This window comes from Molossus molossus, unplaced genomic scaffold, assembly GCF_014108415.1.
Source record: "Molossus molossus isolate mMolMol1 unplaced genomic scaffold, mMolMol1.p scaffold_m16_p_22, whole genome shotgun sequence".
Lineage (NCBI taxonomy): Eukaryota > Metazoa > Chordata > Mammalia > Chiroptera > Molossidae > Molossus > Molossus molossus.
The window spans coordinates 24609573-24626173 of NW_023425358.1; the positions used below are offsets into that span (position 1 = coordinate 24609573).

General features: G+C 54.3%; 1 protein-coding gene across 1 annotated transcript in view; it reads right to left on the reverse strand.

The window, feature by feature from the left end:
- MYO18B (myosin XVIIIB) overlaps window positions 1–16601 on the reverse strand; it is a gene marked incomplete at its 5' end in the record, with an annotated part of 230771 nt that overhangs the window by 131225 nt on the left and 82945 nt on the right. Inside the window, 5 exons of the mRNA XM_036277288.1 lie at window positions 337–480; window positions 2751–2879; window positions 5676–5741; window positions 12402–12511; window positions 15700–15922. Of these exons, the coding sequence (XP_036133181.1) occupies window positions 337–480; window positions 2751–2879; window positions 5676–5741; window positions 12402–12511; window positions 15700–15922 (672 nt within the window). The remainder of the gene's footprint in view (window positions 1–336; window positions 481–2750; window positions 2880–5675; window positions 5742–12401; window positions 12512–15699; window positions 15923–16601) is intronic.

Sequence of the window (16601 nt, forward strand, 5' to 3'; positions counted from 1 at the left end):
TGGGTGCTAAGAGGCAGAAAGAAGAGTACGGGGGGTGCTCTCTGAGAGGTAAGGCGATGAAGGACCCAAAGATTCCACCAGTGAGTCTCCTTGGGGTAAGGGCAGTAATGGTGCCTCTAACCAGCACCCTTGAGCCTGGAGGGGAGCTGGGCACAGATGGACGGTGGTCTGTGCTGATGGCAGCAGAGGGACACCTGGAAGGAGGCAGCCAGGGCTGTGGGCGGGGCATCCCCAGCTTAGGAACATTCAGACGTGGGTCGTGGGTCGGGAGGCAAGTACCAGGATGGGGTGCGGGAGGGGGACGCTGACCAGAGCCCGGCCTGCATGCGGACCAACCTCCTTGGTGCGCAGCTGCTCCTCCCCGGCGGTGGCACTCAGCAGGGGCCGGAGGGCTCCAAGGAGCCGCCACCACGGCCAGTCCTTGACCGCCAGGAACACAGCCACGTTCTTCCAGATGCACTGTGAGGCCAGCCGGCGAATCTGCAGGGGAAGGACACAGGGGATTGAGGGGTCCCCCGGCGAAGGGGAAGGAAAGTGAGAAGGTATAGACGGAGGAAACGGGTTCATGTCCTGGTGGACAGGATTAGATCCTTAAAAATTAAAAACGCCGCCCTGGCCAGTTTGGCTCAGCGGTTAGAGCGTCGGCCTGCGGTACGGAGAGACCCGGGTTCGGTTCCCGCTAAGGGCATGTAACTTGGTTGCAGTTTGTCCCCGGCCCTGGTTGGGTCGTGCGGGTGGCAACCACTCGATGTGTCCCTTCACGTCGATGTTTCTCACTCTCTCTCCCTTCCTCTCTCTCCCTCCCACTCTATCTGTACAATGCCCTGGCCAGTTTGGCTCAGCGGTTGGAGCGTCGGCCTGCGGTACAGAGAGACCCGGGTTCGGTTCCCGCTAAGGGCACGTACCTCGGTTGCAGTTTGTCCCTGGCCCTGGTTGGTCGTGCGGGTGGCAGCCACTCGATGTGTCTCTCTCACATCGATGTTTCTCTCTCTCTCTCTCTCTTCCTCTCTCTCCCTCCCACTCTATCTGAACAAAAAATGGAAAAACGTCCTCGGGTGAGGATAAAAAAAAAAAAAAAAATAGAAAAATATCCTCGGGTGAGGATAAAAAAAAAAATTAAAAGCGCCTCCTTGCATGGAGTCGGGCTCAGCGTCAGGCATTATGCCGCGGTCTGATCTCGCACGACCTGATAATCATAATAGGACGAGGAGCATGGAGCAGCACACGATGGGCCACATCTCATAATCGGATTAGGTGCGCGAGTCACCACACGAGGCCAGGATGATCCCTGGAAATCCCCGAAACTGCCCACTGGAAACCATGGCCGTGACTACGTTGTCCGTAGATATTTCGGGGACAGATGTCATTTCGAATGTATCGAACACGAATTCTATGCCTTTCAAACCTGAGCGCGCAGCAGAACCTCCGGGATGGTTTCTCAGAATGCAGACGCTGGCTCTGTAGTCGGTACATCTGAGTCGGGTTCAGATCTGGGGCAGGGCCAAGAATTCCCGTTGCTAACTAAGCCTCCATCGGAGAGAATGCTGCTGGCCCGGGGACCGCACTTTGAGAACCACCGACCTAATTCGTTCTTATCACAGGAGGAAATCACGCTGATAGGCCAGAAATCCGCTCCTCTCGCCGCCGCCCCTACAGCCAAGGCAGGTACTGCGGTGCGGCCCTTCCTGCGTGCAGGGGATGCCCTGAGCATCTTCCACACCCCGGCTCTGTCCCCACTGCAACCCATTTCACACATAGGGAAACTGAGGCACAGAGAGGTTAAAGTCCCGTGCCCGGTGTCGCACAGCTTCTCAGTGGCAGAGTCGGGGTCTGAACCTCTGCAGTCTGCAGACAGAGACCAGGCTCTTAATTGACGTCTATTCCAAATCACCCCAAACCATGATCTACTGGAGCGCAGTGGGCCAGAGGGACCGCCCACAATAATTGAATTGTTCATGTTCTTGCCTTTTCTGCTTAGGCCAAGTGCATATACTTGAGTTTGCAAATTCACATAAGCTGGAGGCACAAGTGATGAGACTCCAGGCCAGTAGGGGTAATTAATAGTAACAGTACTAAATGCATAGCAGCTAGTATTTGCGGAGCAGTTACCACCTGCCACGTGCTCCACTGAGAGCACATAATGTCACTTCACCTTTACCCGGACACTAAGCGGTGGAGGCAGGATTCGAACACAGGTCTTGTTTGTCTCAAGAGCCGAGCCACCTTCTCTCCACTGTGCAGACTACGGAGAGAAAGTTCTGTCTCTGGAGATCTCTGAAGATGGTGCTTCAGGACTGTGGACTCTGAACTGGCCTCTTGGTCCCAAGGCCTCAGTGGCTGCGTCCTGCCCATGCCCTACCTGCTGGCCCGTGAAAGGTGGGACACCTTGAAACCATGAACCGACGCACAGAGGCTTGGACAACCTCATGGGTGTGTAGACCTAGTCTGGCATCGCTGGTAATCCGATGCCAATGTCCTGGAAACAACCATAACATCTTGCAAAAGGTTGCTCGAAGTCTCACTACTCTGGGTGCATTTGGGGGGCAGCACTGGCACCATCAGGAGAGACGTGCAGACCCTGTGCAGACCCCAGACCCCTGGATCAGAATCTGCACGTTACCAACATCCCACAGGGGTTTGTGCACAGAACAAAGGTGGGAAGTGTGGATTGCAGCGCCCGGGCCAGCACAGATGGTACTCTCCCAGGATCTTACACCTCTGCCGGGTTCACGAGGTGCCATGCCCCATACCTTCAGCTTCTTGAATTCCTGGCGCGACAGAAAGCCCTTGCAGGCCGCCTGGAACAAAACGATGCTGTGGGACACCAGCTTCTCTCGCTGCTTCTCAAGCCTGGAGACCACGCCCGCCTTCAGGAAAACCTGCGAGGGTAGAAAGCAGCCGGTGACTTCTCCAACGAACCAGATCGTTTGAGGTAGGAGGAAGACGCCCCTAGGACCCCAGTCTCTTGCATCCACCTGAAATATGTGCTAGCAGCTGCCCTCGACTGACAGTCTAAATTATCAAGGCATCGTGCCGCCTCGTGGCTCCTCGTCCCTCCCTCTAGCCCCTGGATACTCAGAGGGAGAGAGAGAGAGAAACATCGATGTGAGAGAGCCACACCGATTGGTTGCCTCCCAACCGGGGCCGGGGACTAAACTGCAACTGAGTTACATGCCCGTGACCAGTATCGAACCTGCAACTCCTTGGTCCGCAGGCCGATGCTCAACCCACTCAGCCAAACTGGCCAGGGCGCAATGTGCATTTTTTATCAATGCCACTGGCCATCTGAGAGAAGGGGTACCCTAGAAATACCTGGTCCCACCTTATAAGAAGGGACAGAAAATATGAGGCAAGTGAGGGCCACGCCCGCCCCCCCCCCATCAGGATGGCGCCAGGCTGGTGCCACCCATGCAAGGGGCCCAGGTAACTAGTAGAAAAGAGCTAGGCTTCAGGCCTTGGCTCATCAATAACGGATGAAGACCCTGCGGCACTGTGATCAAGGCCACCCTGGCTGCCTTCAAGTAGACTACAGGACACACAGCCGGAACCTGACGCTTCGGGGCCAGGCCTGCTCCAGCCAAGATGGTCTCACCTCCCCAGGCAAAGGGAAGATGCCCCGGGGGGGTCTGAGCCAGAGGTGGGGGAGCGGTCACTCTGCAGGTACCCTTACGCTTACTTGTATTGCAGCCCTGTACGTTTCTCTGCCAGGTGGGGCTTCGAACCCCAGGGTTCACTGTCTCCGGGAGCACTGGACAGCGCTACCTTAACCAGTGATGTATCAAGTAATCAGTGACGCTGTCGACTAACGGTCACTATTTCATGGAGCCCTTCCTGTGTACAATCTGAATGAACCCCTGGCCACGCATGTACATGGCAGTTACTGTGATCTCCCCATTTGATGGAAGGACAGACTGAGGCTAAAAAAGGCAGTGCCCCATGATCCTCCTCCAGCGAAGGGCAACACCAGGATTTACTTCCCTCCATCTGCCTCCAGACAAGACTACAATGATTGCTGAATGGAATTAACATGTGCAGGGATTTACATTTTTCAAAGCTCTTTCTCCTCTGTCCCATTCTAACACTCGAACAAACCCTCTGAGGGGTCTATTGGCTCAGAAAGACCAGGTGATTGATTCAGGTCCACATAGCCAGTGATCAACTTGAGCCCGAGACCTTGCGTTCATCTCCTGCACCCATTCCCGATGTCACCCTGGGGCGTCCTGCCCTCACTCGTGATGATACACGCGTCCGAAGCGTGGGGCTGGGTTGCAATGTAATTCTAGGGGGAACACAGGGTCTCCATGTCGTCCTCATTCCCCTCAATGTGTTTTCTGCAACAGAGACGGCTCTGCCAGTCCTGCAGAGGACCCGTGCACGATGGGAGGATGGAAACCAGCACCGCCCGTCGCTGCTAGCTCTGTCCGTCACCCTCCGCCACCTCGCAGAACGCTGCGCATCAGCCAGGGACACCAAGGCAATTAGCCTCATTGAAATAAAGACACGATTGACTCGTTACCTATCGGATTGCCTCAATAATGACTGTATTAATTTCACAAGCTAGTGATTCCCAAAAGCTGCTATAAAAAAAAAAAAATCAATGATCAAAGTGATGACAGCGCTAGTTCATATATTACAAAAGGCGGTTGCTTCTGCCAAAACCGCTATTGATTAAGCATGAAGCTTTCATTAAAAAGATAATTGGAAACGACCATACAGAGAACAGGAATAAGTCATCGCCTCGGCAGAATCTTATTTTGAATTTTTTTTTTCCCCTTTTAAGAGCGTAGGGCCGACTAGGAGGCCGCTGCATGTGGAATCCCACGTTTTTCATAAATGTCATGGCCCTCGGCACAGGCCTTGATAAGACACCAGCGGCTGAAGATCACAAAGAAAAATCTAAATTATTCGCGTTCCATGGGTCCAGCTGCTTATCAGACCCAAGCAGAGTGTGACATCCTAATGATGCCATTGTAATCGGCTAGTTATTAATAATAGGAAAGTAGCAAAGGGAAGGCCAGACATCATAAGCATGGTCGTCTGGGCAGCCTCACCAGGAAGCTACAGCTTCACACTCCCCAGGGAACCACCAGTCCATTCCCTGCAGATCGCTGGGGGAAGGGGTCCAACAAAGGGGAGACAGGCACATGCCCAGTGAAGCTGGAGTGGCACAGGGAAGGTACTTGCCTGTCAATCAAACCTGGGGGCCGAGATGGTTGGCCAGAACGCGTGTGGCCCCGGCAAGCCCGTGAGCATTTGGAAATACATAATCCCCTGAACAAAGGACTCTCCCTTGTTGCTCTGGGCTCTTGGCCTGTGGGGCTCTCCCATTCCTGCTTCCTTGCCTTCGCCCGTGGTTCCTCCATGACCGTGTGTCCCTGGGGACCCCGCATGCCATGGACTGATGGGTTGCCGTGAGGAACCCAAGTTAAGCTAGCCTGATGCTGGATTGGACTGTCCCAATATGGACCAGCAGCTCTGGACACCGACTCCCATGCTAGCCCTATTGGAGCCACAGCTACACGTCCTCCGTGGTGAGAAGGAGGGACAGGAGACCCTGTTTTCAGTTGGGTGAAAAGGGGGCACACAGAGGTGGTGGGCTTTGAAGTGGGCATGCACGGGCCTCATCTGACCCTGGTGCAGTGGGCAGAACGGCGTGAGAACTAAGCTCTACTCACTTGGCTGTGCCCCACGGCCACCGCCTTCTTCTCCAGATCCAGGGTCTGCAGGAGCTGCTCCACCGCCTGGGAGGGAGAGAGGGGAGGGGAGGGGAGAGAGGTCAGGAGACTCCCCAGGCGGAGGCCAGGCTGCCCGCACGGCTGGGAGAGAGGGAGACCCCACACGCGGTGAGTTCGGCGCACAGAGCCCCGCCTCACACGGGTGACGAACATGTACTGAGCACCTGCTGTGTGCCCGCCACGCCTCTGGGACCTCCACAGACACCATCTCGTTTCACCCTCAAAGCAACCGTCCGTGGGTCGTCACACGCTCACACCCCCTTTGTGGAGGAGAAAACCAAAGAGACAAAACCAAGTGATGGATGTGTCTGCTATGGAACCAGTGTGGTGGGTCCCCCGGAGAATTAAACATAGATTCACCATAGGACCCAGCAATGTCACCTCTAGGTACATACCCGAACGAAGTGGGAGAAGAGATCTGGATAGATATTTGCTCCCCAAAAGGTAGACGCAACCCAAGTGTCCGCTGGCAGATGGCCAAACAGAACGGGGTGCACACGTACAGTGACTGTTCATCGGTGTTAAAGGGGAAGGAAATTCTAAGTGAAATAAGCTCGTCGCGGACAAGTACTGCATGGCTGCGCTTATACGGAGTGGCCAGATTGATGGAGACAAAAGGAGAATGGCGGGTGCCGGGGGCTGGAGGGAAGCAGGTTGGGGAGTAGGCGCTTCATGGGGGCAGTTTCAGTTTTTCAAGATGAAGGAATTCGGGGGACCGATCACGGTGACGGTGCCACACCAGTGTGGACAAGCTTAAACCACTGAACTGCACTTTACAAAGGGTTCAAGTGGTCAAGTTTGTGTTACACATATTTTAACACACACACACACGCACACAATAAAGGCATTGGAATGGAGGCCTGTCTGGCCATGTGGCAGCATCTGTGTCTTACAGCTTCATGTGACCAGGGTGGCCCCAGAGGGCTCTAAGCCATGAGGAAATTCACCCACTGTGTCACGAGAGTCCTGGTGACAGTCACCCCGACACTCTGTCTTTCATTGTGCGTATCAGAGACTGCCTCGCTCCCGAAAATATTTGCTAAATAAACGACCTAGCCATTAACCTTCTGTGCCTGACCCAGACTGTAGAAGGACAGCCTGTGTTTAACTCCTCTGCTCTCTCCTCCACTGCATTCCTGCTCTGAGCTACAGGAGGAGCTCCGGAAACATGAGGACTGAATGAATGGGGACCCAAACAAGAGAGATGGATGGGGGGAAGGGGGCGGCGGGGGGGAGAAACGCAGACCCATGCAAGAGAAACACATTCACTCACAGAGGTTCTTGGATGCGGCATTAGCCAAACCACTGGCTATTTAACAGAATTTTCCTCTTTTCGTGAAGAACTGCAGGCTGAAACACCCTTGCCAGAGATGCGCACCCTCAGAGAGATGCAGGCTGTGCCCGGTTCCCTTGTGACTGCCAATTCCCCTCCCACTGCACCCCAACACCACCCCTGTGGTCCTTCCACCCACGGGACATCACAGAGTCAATTTCCAGAATAAACTGTCAGAAAAGCAATTGTGACCCTCAAGAACTAAAAGGTATTATGCGGCTGCAGTAATTTAGGAGATGAGTTTCAATTCCACGGGTCATTGGCATCACGGAAAACTTCCTAAGATACCAAAAAGCAGCTTATTAAAAGTCTAGTCCAAGACTGAAATCTGGGAGGAAGTACTCTCCTCTGACCTCCTGCAAGAACATTTCATAACGGGCCCCTCCAAGAATTTAGTCGTTTCACTTATTACATTTTAGCCAAAAATGTTCCAAGGGAGCTATAGGCCGCGGAATGCATAAAACCAATATCTCCAAAATGTTGCATCTTTTCTCTCTGCACAGAGGAAAACAAAATAAAAATGGGCTCAAAGTAGAATGGATGAAAAATAAGTGAAACCTACAGCCAATTAAACGTTTCTAAGTCTACCTTAAAGTCAATACTCAGAAGATGTCAGGGGGAGCGGGGAGGGGGAGAGAATCGGGTGTGAGAGCTACCTGGGCTGAGATTCTGGTTTTAGCACTCATGAACTCAGTGACCTTGGCCAAGCATTCATCTGAGCTGTAGGCAACTCTTCAGAAAAATGGGGCTGGGAAGTGAAATCATAGCACTATTTCAGAAGAGTCTGGGGTTCTGCTTGTGGAGGGCTTGGCATAGCACCAGGCGTATCGGAAGCACTAAGAAATATTATGAGCAAGCCCTGGCCAGTTTGGCTCAGCGGTTAGGGCGTCGGCCCGCAGACCAGAGAGTCCCGGGTTCGGTTGCCGCTAAGGGCACGTACCTCGGTTGCATTTTGTCCCCGGCCCCTGTTGGGGTCGTGTGGGTGGCAACCACTCCATGTGTCTCTCTCACATCGATGTTTCTCTCTCTCTCTTTTCTCTCCCCTCTCCCTCCTGCTCTGTCTGAAGATAAATGCAAAAATGTCCTAGGGTGAGGAGAAAATAAAAAATATTATGAGCTCGTCCACACCCCCTCGAGCAGGTCCTGCCAACTGTGTAGTGGTCAAAACCTGGTAGAGGTACTGAAGACTGTGGACTACGCTTCCACTTCTCAGGTACACCCCAAACGCTGCCAAAACACACCCCACCCCCACTAGAGAGCCTTCTCCCTCTCCCTGTGTTCGGACAGCCCTTGAGATGTCTGCACAGACAGAAACACTAGGTCTACCAAACACCTTCTGTTCTGCTGCCTCATCGTACAGAGAAGGCAAGTTCAGGTGCGAAGGGTGGAGCAAGTGGCCACAGGTGTTGACTACCCTTCTGACCCTCGTTCTCCTCCCCTGCGAAACGGTGATACTATTCCCCACCCAGGCCGTACCGCTGTTGGGATGAATAACTGAGACTCTGTGAACATGACTTTGTACGTGGCTTCGTACTTAATTACTATTATTATTATCCTCGTTCACATTACTCTTAGAAATTGTCACTTGTCGGGTGAAACATCAGTGATTTCACTTGGCCGCGTATTCGCGGGATCCTCGTCCACCGGCCGGTTGCTGGAATCTGGGGCAATGGTCCAGGTTTCCCGAGTGATGCCTTCCTCGCCCTGCATCCTCCGGAACAGCTACGCTCTCTGAACTGCCCAGATCGCTGAAGCATGTTCTTCTCGACCTGGATCGCTGAGGAAAATGTAGCCCTGCTAACGCAGACCCATGGTCTGGCCCCTGCCAACATCTTCAGCCCCCTTCTTGACACGTGGCACCTTTCATGCTCAAGCTACGCTAAGCCAGCCGTGCGACATCACAGCTCCAGGTCTTTGCACAGCGGTACCCAGTGAGCACGCCCCTCCCCTGATTCCTCCGAACAATCCCGCCAGGTTCTAGGTTTGACTCAGTCACCACTGCTCTGCGGTGCCTTCCCGGGCGCCCCACCCTCATGCCTGCCAAAAACACCGAACGCGTTAGGAGCGTTCCCTGCGGCGTCCCACAGCCTCTGTGCAGAAATTGCTTGTGTTAGTGTTTCTGCCCCAGTGAGACTGTGTTCTGTTCATCCCTGTATCTCGGGCACCTTGCACAGGGCCAGGTGCAAAGTAGGCACTTGGCTCAAGTTGGGTGGAATTAATCATCATAGCAAATTAACATCACGGTGGCACATTCTGCGGAGAACCTCACCGGACACGGCTGGTCCTCACAGAGCTTCCCTTCAAAAGTCTGGGGTGAGCATGAAAACTGCTGCTGTCGCCACAGGGAAAGGTGCAGGGAAACCGCAATAAGATGCCACCTCACATCCGTTAGCATGGCTACTGTAAACAAACAGGAAAGCCCGGCCGGCGTGGCTCAGTGGTTGAGCGTTGACCCATGCACCGAGAGGTCGCCGGTTCGATTCCCGGTCAGGGCACATGCCCAGGTTGTGGGCCTGATCCCCAGTGGGGGGCATGCAGGAGGCGGCCAATCAGTGTTCTCTCTCATCGGTGTTTTTCTCTCTCTCTCTCTCTCTCTTCCTTCCTCCCTCTCTAAAATCAATAAAGAAAAAAGAATAGCATTTACTCCTTTATAAAAAAACAAACAAACAATAGGAAGTAAGTATGGGGAAGGACGTGGAGAACCGGAAGTCCTGTGCATCGCTGGTGGAAAGATAAAGTGGTACAGCCGCTGTGGGAAACAGTCTGGAGGTTCCTCAAAAAAGTAAATAGAGGACGACAATATGGCCCAGACATTCTGCTTCTGGGCATCTACCCAAAAGAATTAAAACAGGGACTCCAGCAGATACGTGTACACCCCCGTTCAAACTGGTGTTATCCACAATAACCACCTGGTGGAAGCAACCCAAGTGTCCACTGGCAGATGGATGGCCGTGGTCTGTCCACACCAGGGAATATTATTCAGCCCTCAGAAGGAAGGACATTCTGACACAGGCTACAACAGGGATGGCCTTCAGGGCATCATGCAGGTGAAACTGACCAGTCACAGAAAGACAAATACTGTCCGGTTCCTTATCCGAGGTCCCTAGAGGAGCTGGATTCAGAGGCAGAAAGCAGAGCACTGGTTGCTAGGCGGGGAGTCAGTGCTCAACGGGGACAGAGCCGCAGTCTCAGGATAAACGAATTCTGGAGGTGGATGGAGGTGACGGCTGCACAACAATATGAACATTCTGCCCTGGCCGGTTTGGCTCAGCAGTTAGAGCGTCGGCCTGCGGACCAGAGGGTCCCAGGTTCGGTTCTTACTAACGGCACGTACCTCGGTTGCAGTTTGTCTCCGGCCCTAGTTGGGGTCGTGTGGGTGGCAACCAGTCGATGTGTCTCTCTCACATCAATGTTTCTCTCTGTCTCTTCCTCCCTTCTCCCTCCTGTTCTATCTGAAAAAATGCAAAAATGTCCTCGGGTGAGGATAAAAAACAAAACAATATGAACGTTCTTAAAACCACTGGTCCGTAAACTTAAAGATGCCCAACTTAAGATGGCCAATTGATGCTGTGTACTTTGCCACAATAAAACGTAAAGAGCCCTGTGTGAGGAACCTGAGAGCCTGCGTTCAGAGCCACTACCCGGCCAGGGGGGTGACAGCCTCAGTTGCCACTGCTGTGAAATGGGGACAACTCCCAGAGTGGGGAGGCGTCATCTTTTGAGGGCTGTTTCCTGGTCAAGGATCCGTAACCTTCTCACACTGTGCCTGACACGTTGTGATAAGACCTGGGGCACATGTGGTAAAAGGCACTTGCTTTGGGGACACAGAATATCAAGTGAGTGCCCAGCAGATGAGAGCACGTCACTGGGAACCAGTCCTGTGTGAAAAGCCAATGGTTAGGTGCTACATGTTGGGCCCACAGGGACCTCACCCAGGCCCATTGTGCACCCAGACGATGAATTCCCTCTGCTGCCCTCTAGCGTCCAATGACAACAATGACCTTTTCTGGCTGTCACACTTGTCTTCTGCAATCCTGAGGTCTCAACTGCTTTACACACACAGGCTGACAGTTTGCCCACCCGAGCACATGTTCATGCATAATTCATGGCCTATCATGTTGCCTGGCCAATGAATATGTATTGGCTTTCTCGTAAGAGGAAGGATGCTGTTCCCTTTCATCGCTACCAAAATCCGGTGCCACAGCAAATGAAATCTGTGAGCAAATGAAAAAAGAATAAGGAACAGCGAAAACTTCCCACCAAGTCCATTCTGTTTGTAATTTTCCACTTTTCCGTGGCCTCCAGAGTGTGCGTGGAGGTGGTTTCGCTTTGGCGACAACAGAGAACTGCTGAGTCGTTCAGAATAGAAACACTTCCATATGCTACACCCACCGCCACCGCCGAAAGCCCCCCACACCCCTTCGCTGCGTTCGCGACTGCAGAGGAGCCCAGGACCCTTGTGATGGCTCCATTCCTGATGCTCTGAGCAGAGATCAAGTTGGGGGGCTGGGTAACAAAGGATAAGGAACCCCAAACAAAGACTGATTTTTTTAAACAGTGGTTAGTGGCTTCTAAAATGGGCTGTCCTCGGCCAGTGTGGCTCAGTGGTTGAGTGTCGACCCATGCACCAAGAGGTCGCCGGTTCTATTCCTGGTCAGGGCACATGCCCAGGCTGTGGGCCCGGTCTCCAGTGGGGGACATGCAGGAGGCGGCCAGTCGATGTTCTCTCTCATCAATGTTTCTATCTCTCTCCCTCTCCCTTCCTTTCTCTCTAAAAATCAATAAAGACCAAAAAAAAAAATACCAGCATTCTTAAAATTAATAAATAAACAAAACGAGGTGACGTGAGGGAGAGTAACACCTGAGCCAGGATCGGCACAGCAAGTTGACCCTGGCCAGACAAAGGCTGGCGGAATGAGTGTTCCAGGCAGAGAAAACAGCTGGTGCAAAGGCCCCGAGGCGGATGGTTCACTCTAATTCTTTAACATGGGGGCTCTAGCATGAAATGCTTTCCGAACTATTTTGGCAGTGAAGCCCTCTTCTCGGAGACGATCTCAGGGTGCTAGTGCTGGGCCGAACAACCTTGGGAAATGGTGGCCGATTCTTTGCCTGCACTTCCTCAGGGAGGGACTCAGAAGGGCCGTCTGGGATGGGTGGTGTCCTCAGGGACAAGGCCGGGGTGCAGTCCCGAGCATGGATCTGGGCCGCAGTTCCACCACCCTCGTCTTTGCCCCCAGCCCTCAGATCCCAGCTGGCTGAGCGTCCTCCCCTCGTCCCCTGTGGAGCAGAAACCCCCAGGGCCAGCGCCCGGCCCTCCACCCGTCTCCACATACCTTCCTCTCGTCTATTCCCTCGGCGGCCGGCATGAGCTTCTTCGCGAGCAGGGGGTCCAGCACCTGGAACCGCCGGCGGAAGTGCGTGAGCCCCAGGTGGTCAGCGTAGCCTGGGTGGGGCAGGCAGGAGAACAGGAGTCCAGGTGAGATGACCGGCCCAGGGCCCGGCGCCCAGCCTGGCTACTCACTTGCTATGTGGACTCATTTCTCGGGGCCTCTGTTTCCCCACTCACTAACTTAACAGATGGGGTTCAACCCGCGTTTCCCGAACGTCTCTGCAGAACAAACTCATAAAACGCGCCACGGCCGGCTTGAAGAAGCCGCTCTCATCCACCTCTTGGGAGGCCACAATGGGGGCCAGCATCGGTGTCAAGGGCTCTGGGGACCTCTGCAAAGAAGACACCCGATGAGCTCTGCTTGACCCAGAGTTTTCCCAAGCCTGCTGGGCCATGGAAAACATTTCTGATGCCTAATACTTATGATCGCCCTCAGACTCGTGCAGAAAGGCCACACCGGACCGGACCTAAGAGTCCCTGTAAATCCACCATGTGGGATGGACACGGCTGCACTCTTCCTCTGCGTGGACGCGGGGAGGAGGCACCTGGAGAGCTGGCCTGTGACGGAGCTGGAAGAGTTTTCCAGAGGATTTGTGTGGAAGGGGCTCTAGGCCGAGGCAGGTGGAGCTGGGAACCCTCAGGTTAGGTCCATAGTCACAGCAACAGCCACATTCACTGAGCACGGTGTGTCCAGTACACCGGGATGACAACCCTCTTATGCTACAGACACTCTGGGCCGTACATTATTATATCTGCTTCCCAGATGTGGAAACTGAGGCCCAGTCGTCCCCTAGCCCAAAGCCGCACAGCTCAGATTCAAACCCAGACGACAATAACCAAGCCAGTGGAGAGTAGACCATAACGGGTCAAAGACGAGCAGAGACTGGGAGCCAAAGGAACTCGAACTCTGATTCCAAACCTTGAGGTTTAGACTTCTTTCTGGTACAAGGAGCAGGGTAGAGCCTCTGTGGCTCCATAGAACAGACAAACAAACCCCTCGCATCTCACGCCGCCCCTGAGACTTCGCGCCACAGTAAGCCCAGTGCATAAACCACGAGGAAGAGCGGCAGCCTGCAGGCGGTGAATCCAAGAAGCCTTCCCGGAGGAAGAGGAAGAGGGTCTCCAGTTGGGTTCAAAGGATGCTGACTGAACAGAGATGGGCGGTGCTGGGAGGTTACAAGCCTACCCTTTTGGGTCAGACTTAGCTGGGTTCACATCCCATTTCTGCCCTAATTAGCCCTCTGACCAGAGACAAAAGAGCCTATGTCTTAGGGACTCAGTTCCTTCATGTGTCAGATGACAACATCTGTTATCACAGGGTCGCTATAAGGATTGCATCTAATGATGATTACAGCAAAAGAGGCTCATGTGTCCTGAGTACCTGCCCACATCCAGGCGGTTTTCTAAGTGCTTCATTCACCCATCAAACCCTGCACGCTGGACCCGAGCTCTTACGGGAGGGAAAACAGGAGGTGCATCTTGGGACGTGCTGGTGTTAGCCACAGGCAAGCCCTGGCCGACTGCCTCCAGGATCTGAGCTGTGCCCTCCAGGACGTACGACACAGAACATTTTAAATTATTTTTTAAATGTTTTTATAGATTTTATAAAGAGAGGAAGGGAGAGGGAGAGAGGGGGATCAGGCCCACAACCTGGGCATGTGTCCTGACCGGAATCAAACCAGCGACCTCTTGGTGCATGGGTCGACGCTCAACCACTGAGCCACACTGGCTGGGCAATGACACAGAATACTTAATGAGCATCTACTATATACTAGCCAGTGGTTAGGTGGCTAGTAATTGGTGAGAAAAATGTACATACTCGATAAATAGCATGCATATGAGAATGCAGAGGACAGACACCGCAGTCAGGACATGAGGCCTGAGGAAGGGACAGCTGACCCGAGCATGCACACGAGGGCCCTAGCAGGCAGTCGAGGGCTCCTGCGAAGGCCCAGCGCCCCCTGCCAGCCAGCCAGGCAGAATCGATCAGCCCCCAGCTGTGCCCATCTCGTGACATTATCTGTCTCCCTCCGCCTGTGGTCATGTAGGCAGGAGAGAAAATCAATGAGATGCTCAGGGGACTGAGGGTCTCATCTTTGCTTCCAGCTGCTCCCAGCTGCTCCATCAAATACCTCGTGCCCAGGATTCCATTATTAACGCGGTGGGAATAAATGGGGGCAGCGGCCACTAACTGGGGTGTCAGTGACCACAGAGACATTAAACAAATGGGGGTCCACCTCGGCTCCCCACCAGCCCCCGCCACCCCATCTTCTGCAGGGAGGATGCCTGCGCCGGAGGCATCTCTAACTGGCAGGGACAGGGATCCATGTGCTGGCCTCTGGCGTCTGAGAGGCGGAAAAGAAGCAGAAGGATTCAGAGCCAACTCGGCTCCTAAGATGAGCCAGTGGTGGGAACTTCAGGGGCGTGTTTGCTTCCTAAAGTAAGACTTCACGACTTCAGCCCTCTGATTAAAGCCCCCTCGTCCCCCCTGCCACCCTGTCATCTCCTCAGCTGGACCTGGAGACAACCAAACTTCCAAAGACCGAGGTCACAGCCTTCCCCGATGGATCCACCCGCCCCATCTCCCACGAGTCCCTCGCCCACTTGGAAGCCCTGTAAACCCTGGCTGGGCAGCCTCCCTGCCTTTGCATATGCTCGCTCCTCTGCCAACGCTCCCCTCCCCTGAGCGGAGCCGCTTGTTTTGTTTCAACCAAGATGTGCCCTCCTGCAGGAAGTTTTCCCAGTCCCCCCAATGAGAGCAGAGCTTCCTCCTCTGGCACCCAGGTACCTCCTGAATGCCTGGTCACGTCACGTGACTGTCACCTGTGTCCACACTGATCTCAAACCAGGCGGAGCATCGTAACCAAAGCATTCCTCACTGGGGGATCCCGCTCTCCTTCCCAAAGCAGCCGCAAGGAAGACGAGTAAGACACAGCCCTAGCCTCGCAGAACTCAACGATTTCAAGAAATAAGATGGGCTTTGGATTTAAAGGGACCTAGGTCCAAATCCAGGCTCTGCCATGTCCCAGCTGTGTGACCTAAAGCAAGTCGCTTTACCTCTCTGAGCTTCTATCTCCTCATCTGTAAATGGGGGTGACCATCGCTTCCCCCTCCAGGGCCGCTGGGTAGAGTCAACAGAAAGCTCCTGGCACATCGTTGGTGCTCTCGTCCCCTGGGTGCCCCTGGCTGGCGGGCACGTCCCAGGGTCAGAGACCAGGCACTCACTCCCCGGCGGCTCTTACCTGTCCTGTGCAGACGCAGAGCCTCCAGGATGTAGGAGCCTGACAGCTGGACCCGCAGTGCTGGGATGTCCACGGGCAGGGGCCCGCCTGCTCCGGGCTTGTCCCCATCGGGCTGAGGGGGAGTCGGAGCCCCCTTCCCACCCTTGCTCTCCACCGTGAGGCTCGGCACCAGGCAGTGGATGAAGTGTAACTGGGATCTCCTGATCACACTGGACAACGCATCCTAGGGCCGAGAGGAGAGGGGGTCAGGGCCAGCTGTCTCGGGGTGAGACGGACGGGGGTCAGGACATTCCCCAAACATACATTCAGCCTGGCCTGGGCTTTTCGTGGGGCTCCTCTGTCCTACACCAAAGACCTCCTACCTACGGCCTGATTTGTAGCCATGAAAAATAAGGAGCCTTCGTAACAACCCTTGTTACAACAGGTAGGGAAACTGAGGCATGGAGCGGGCAAGTGAGTGGCCCAAGCTCATACACACCATTAGGAGGAGAGATGGACTAGAACCCGGGACCTAGTCCGTGGGCTATTTCAATATAATATGCTATGAGTTCTTCCAAAGCGTGCCCTGCCCACGTCCCACCCTCAGGCTCGGCCTGACCATGGCCCAGTCAAATGGTCTCATCTGAGCGGATGGATGTATCTAGTGACAGGTCCACCCAGCGCTGCGGCCGCTGCCTCCTCCCATGGAAAGCCGGTGGCGAGAACGTAGGCCTCTGGGAGAGGAGGAAGGCAGGCATCCGTCTGGCTGCGACATTCGCCACCTTGGTCACGAGGACAACCGAGGTTCCGGCAAACTTCCTGAAGCCACTCAGGTCAACACCAAGCAGCCGAGGCTCTGACCTCAGACGTGGCCCGTCACCTCCCAGCGGTGGGCCTGTGGCTGTTTCTCTGCTGCTCTGAAT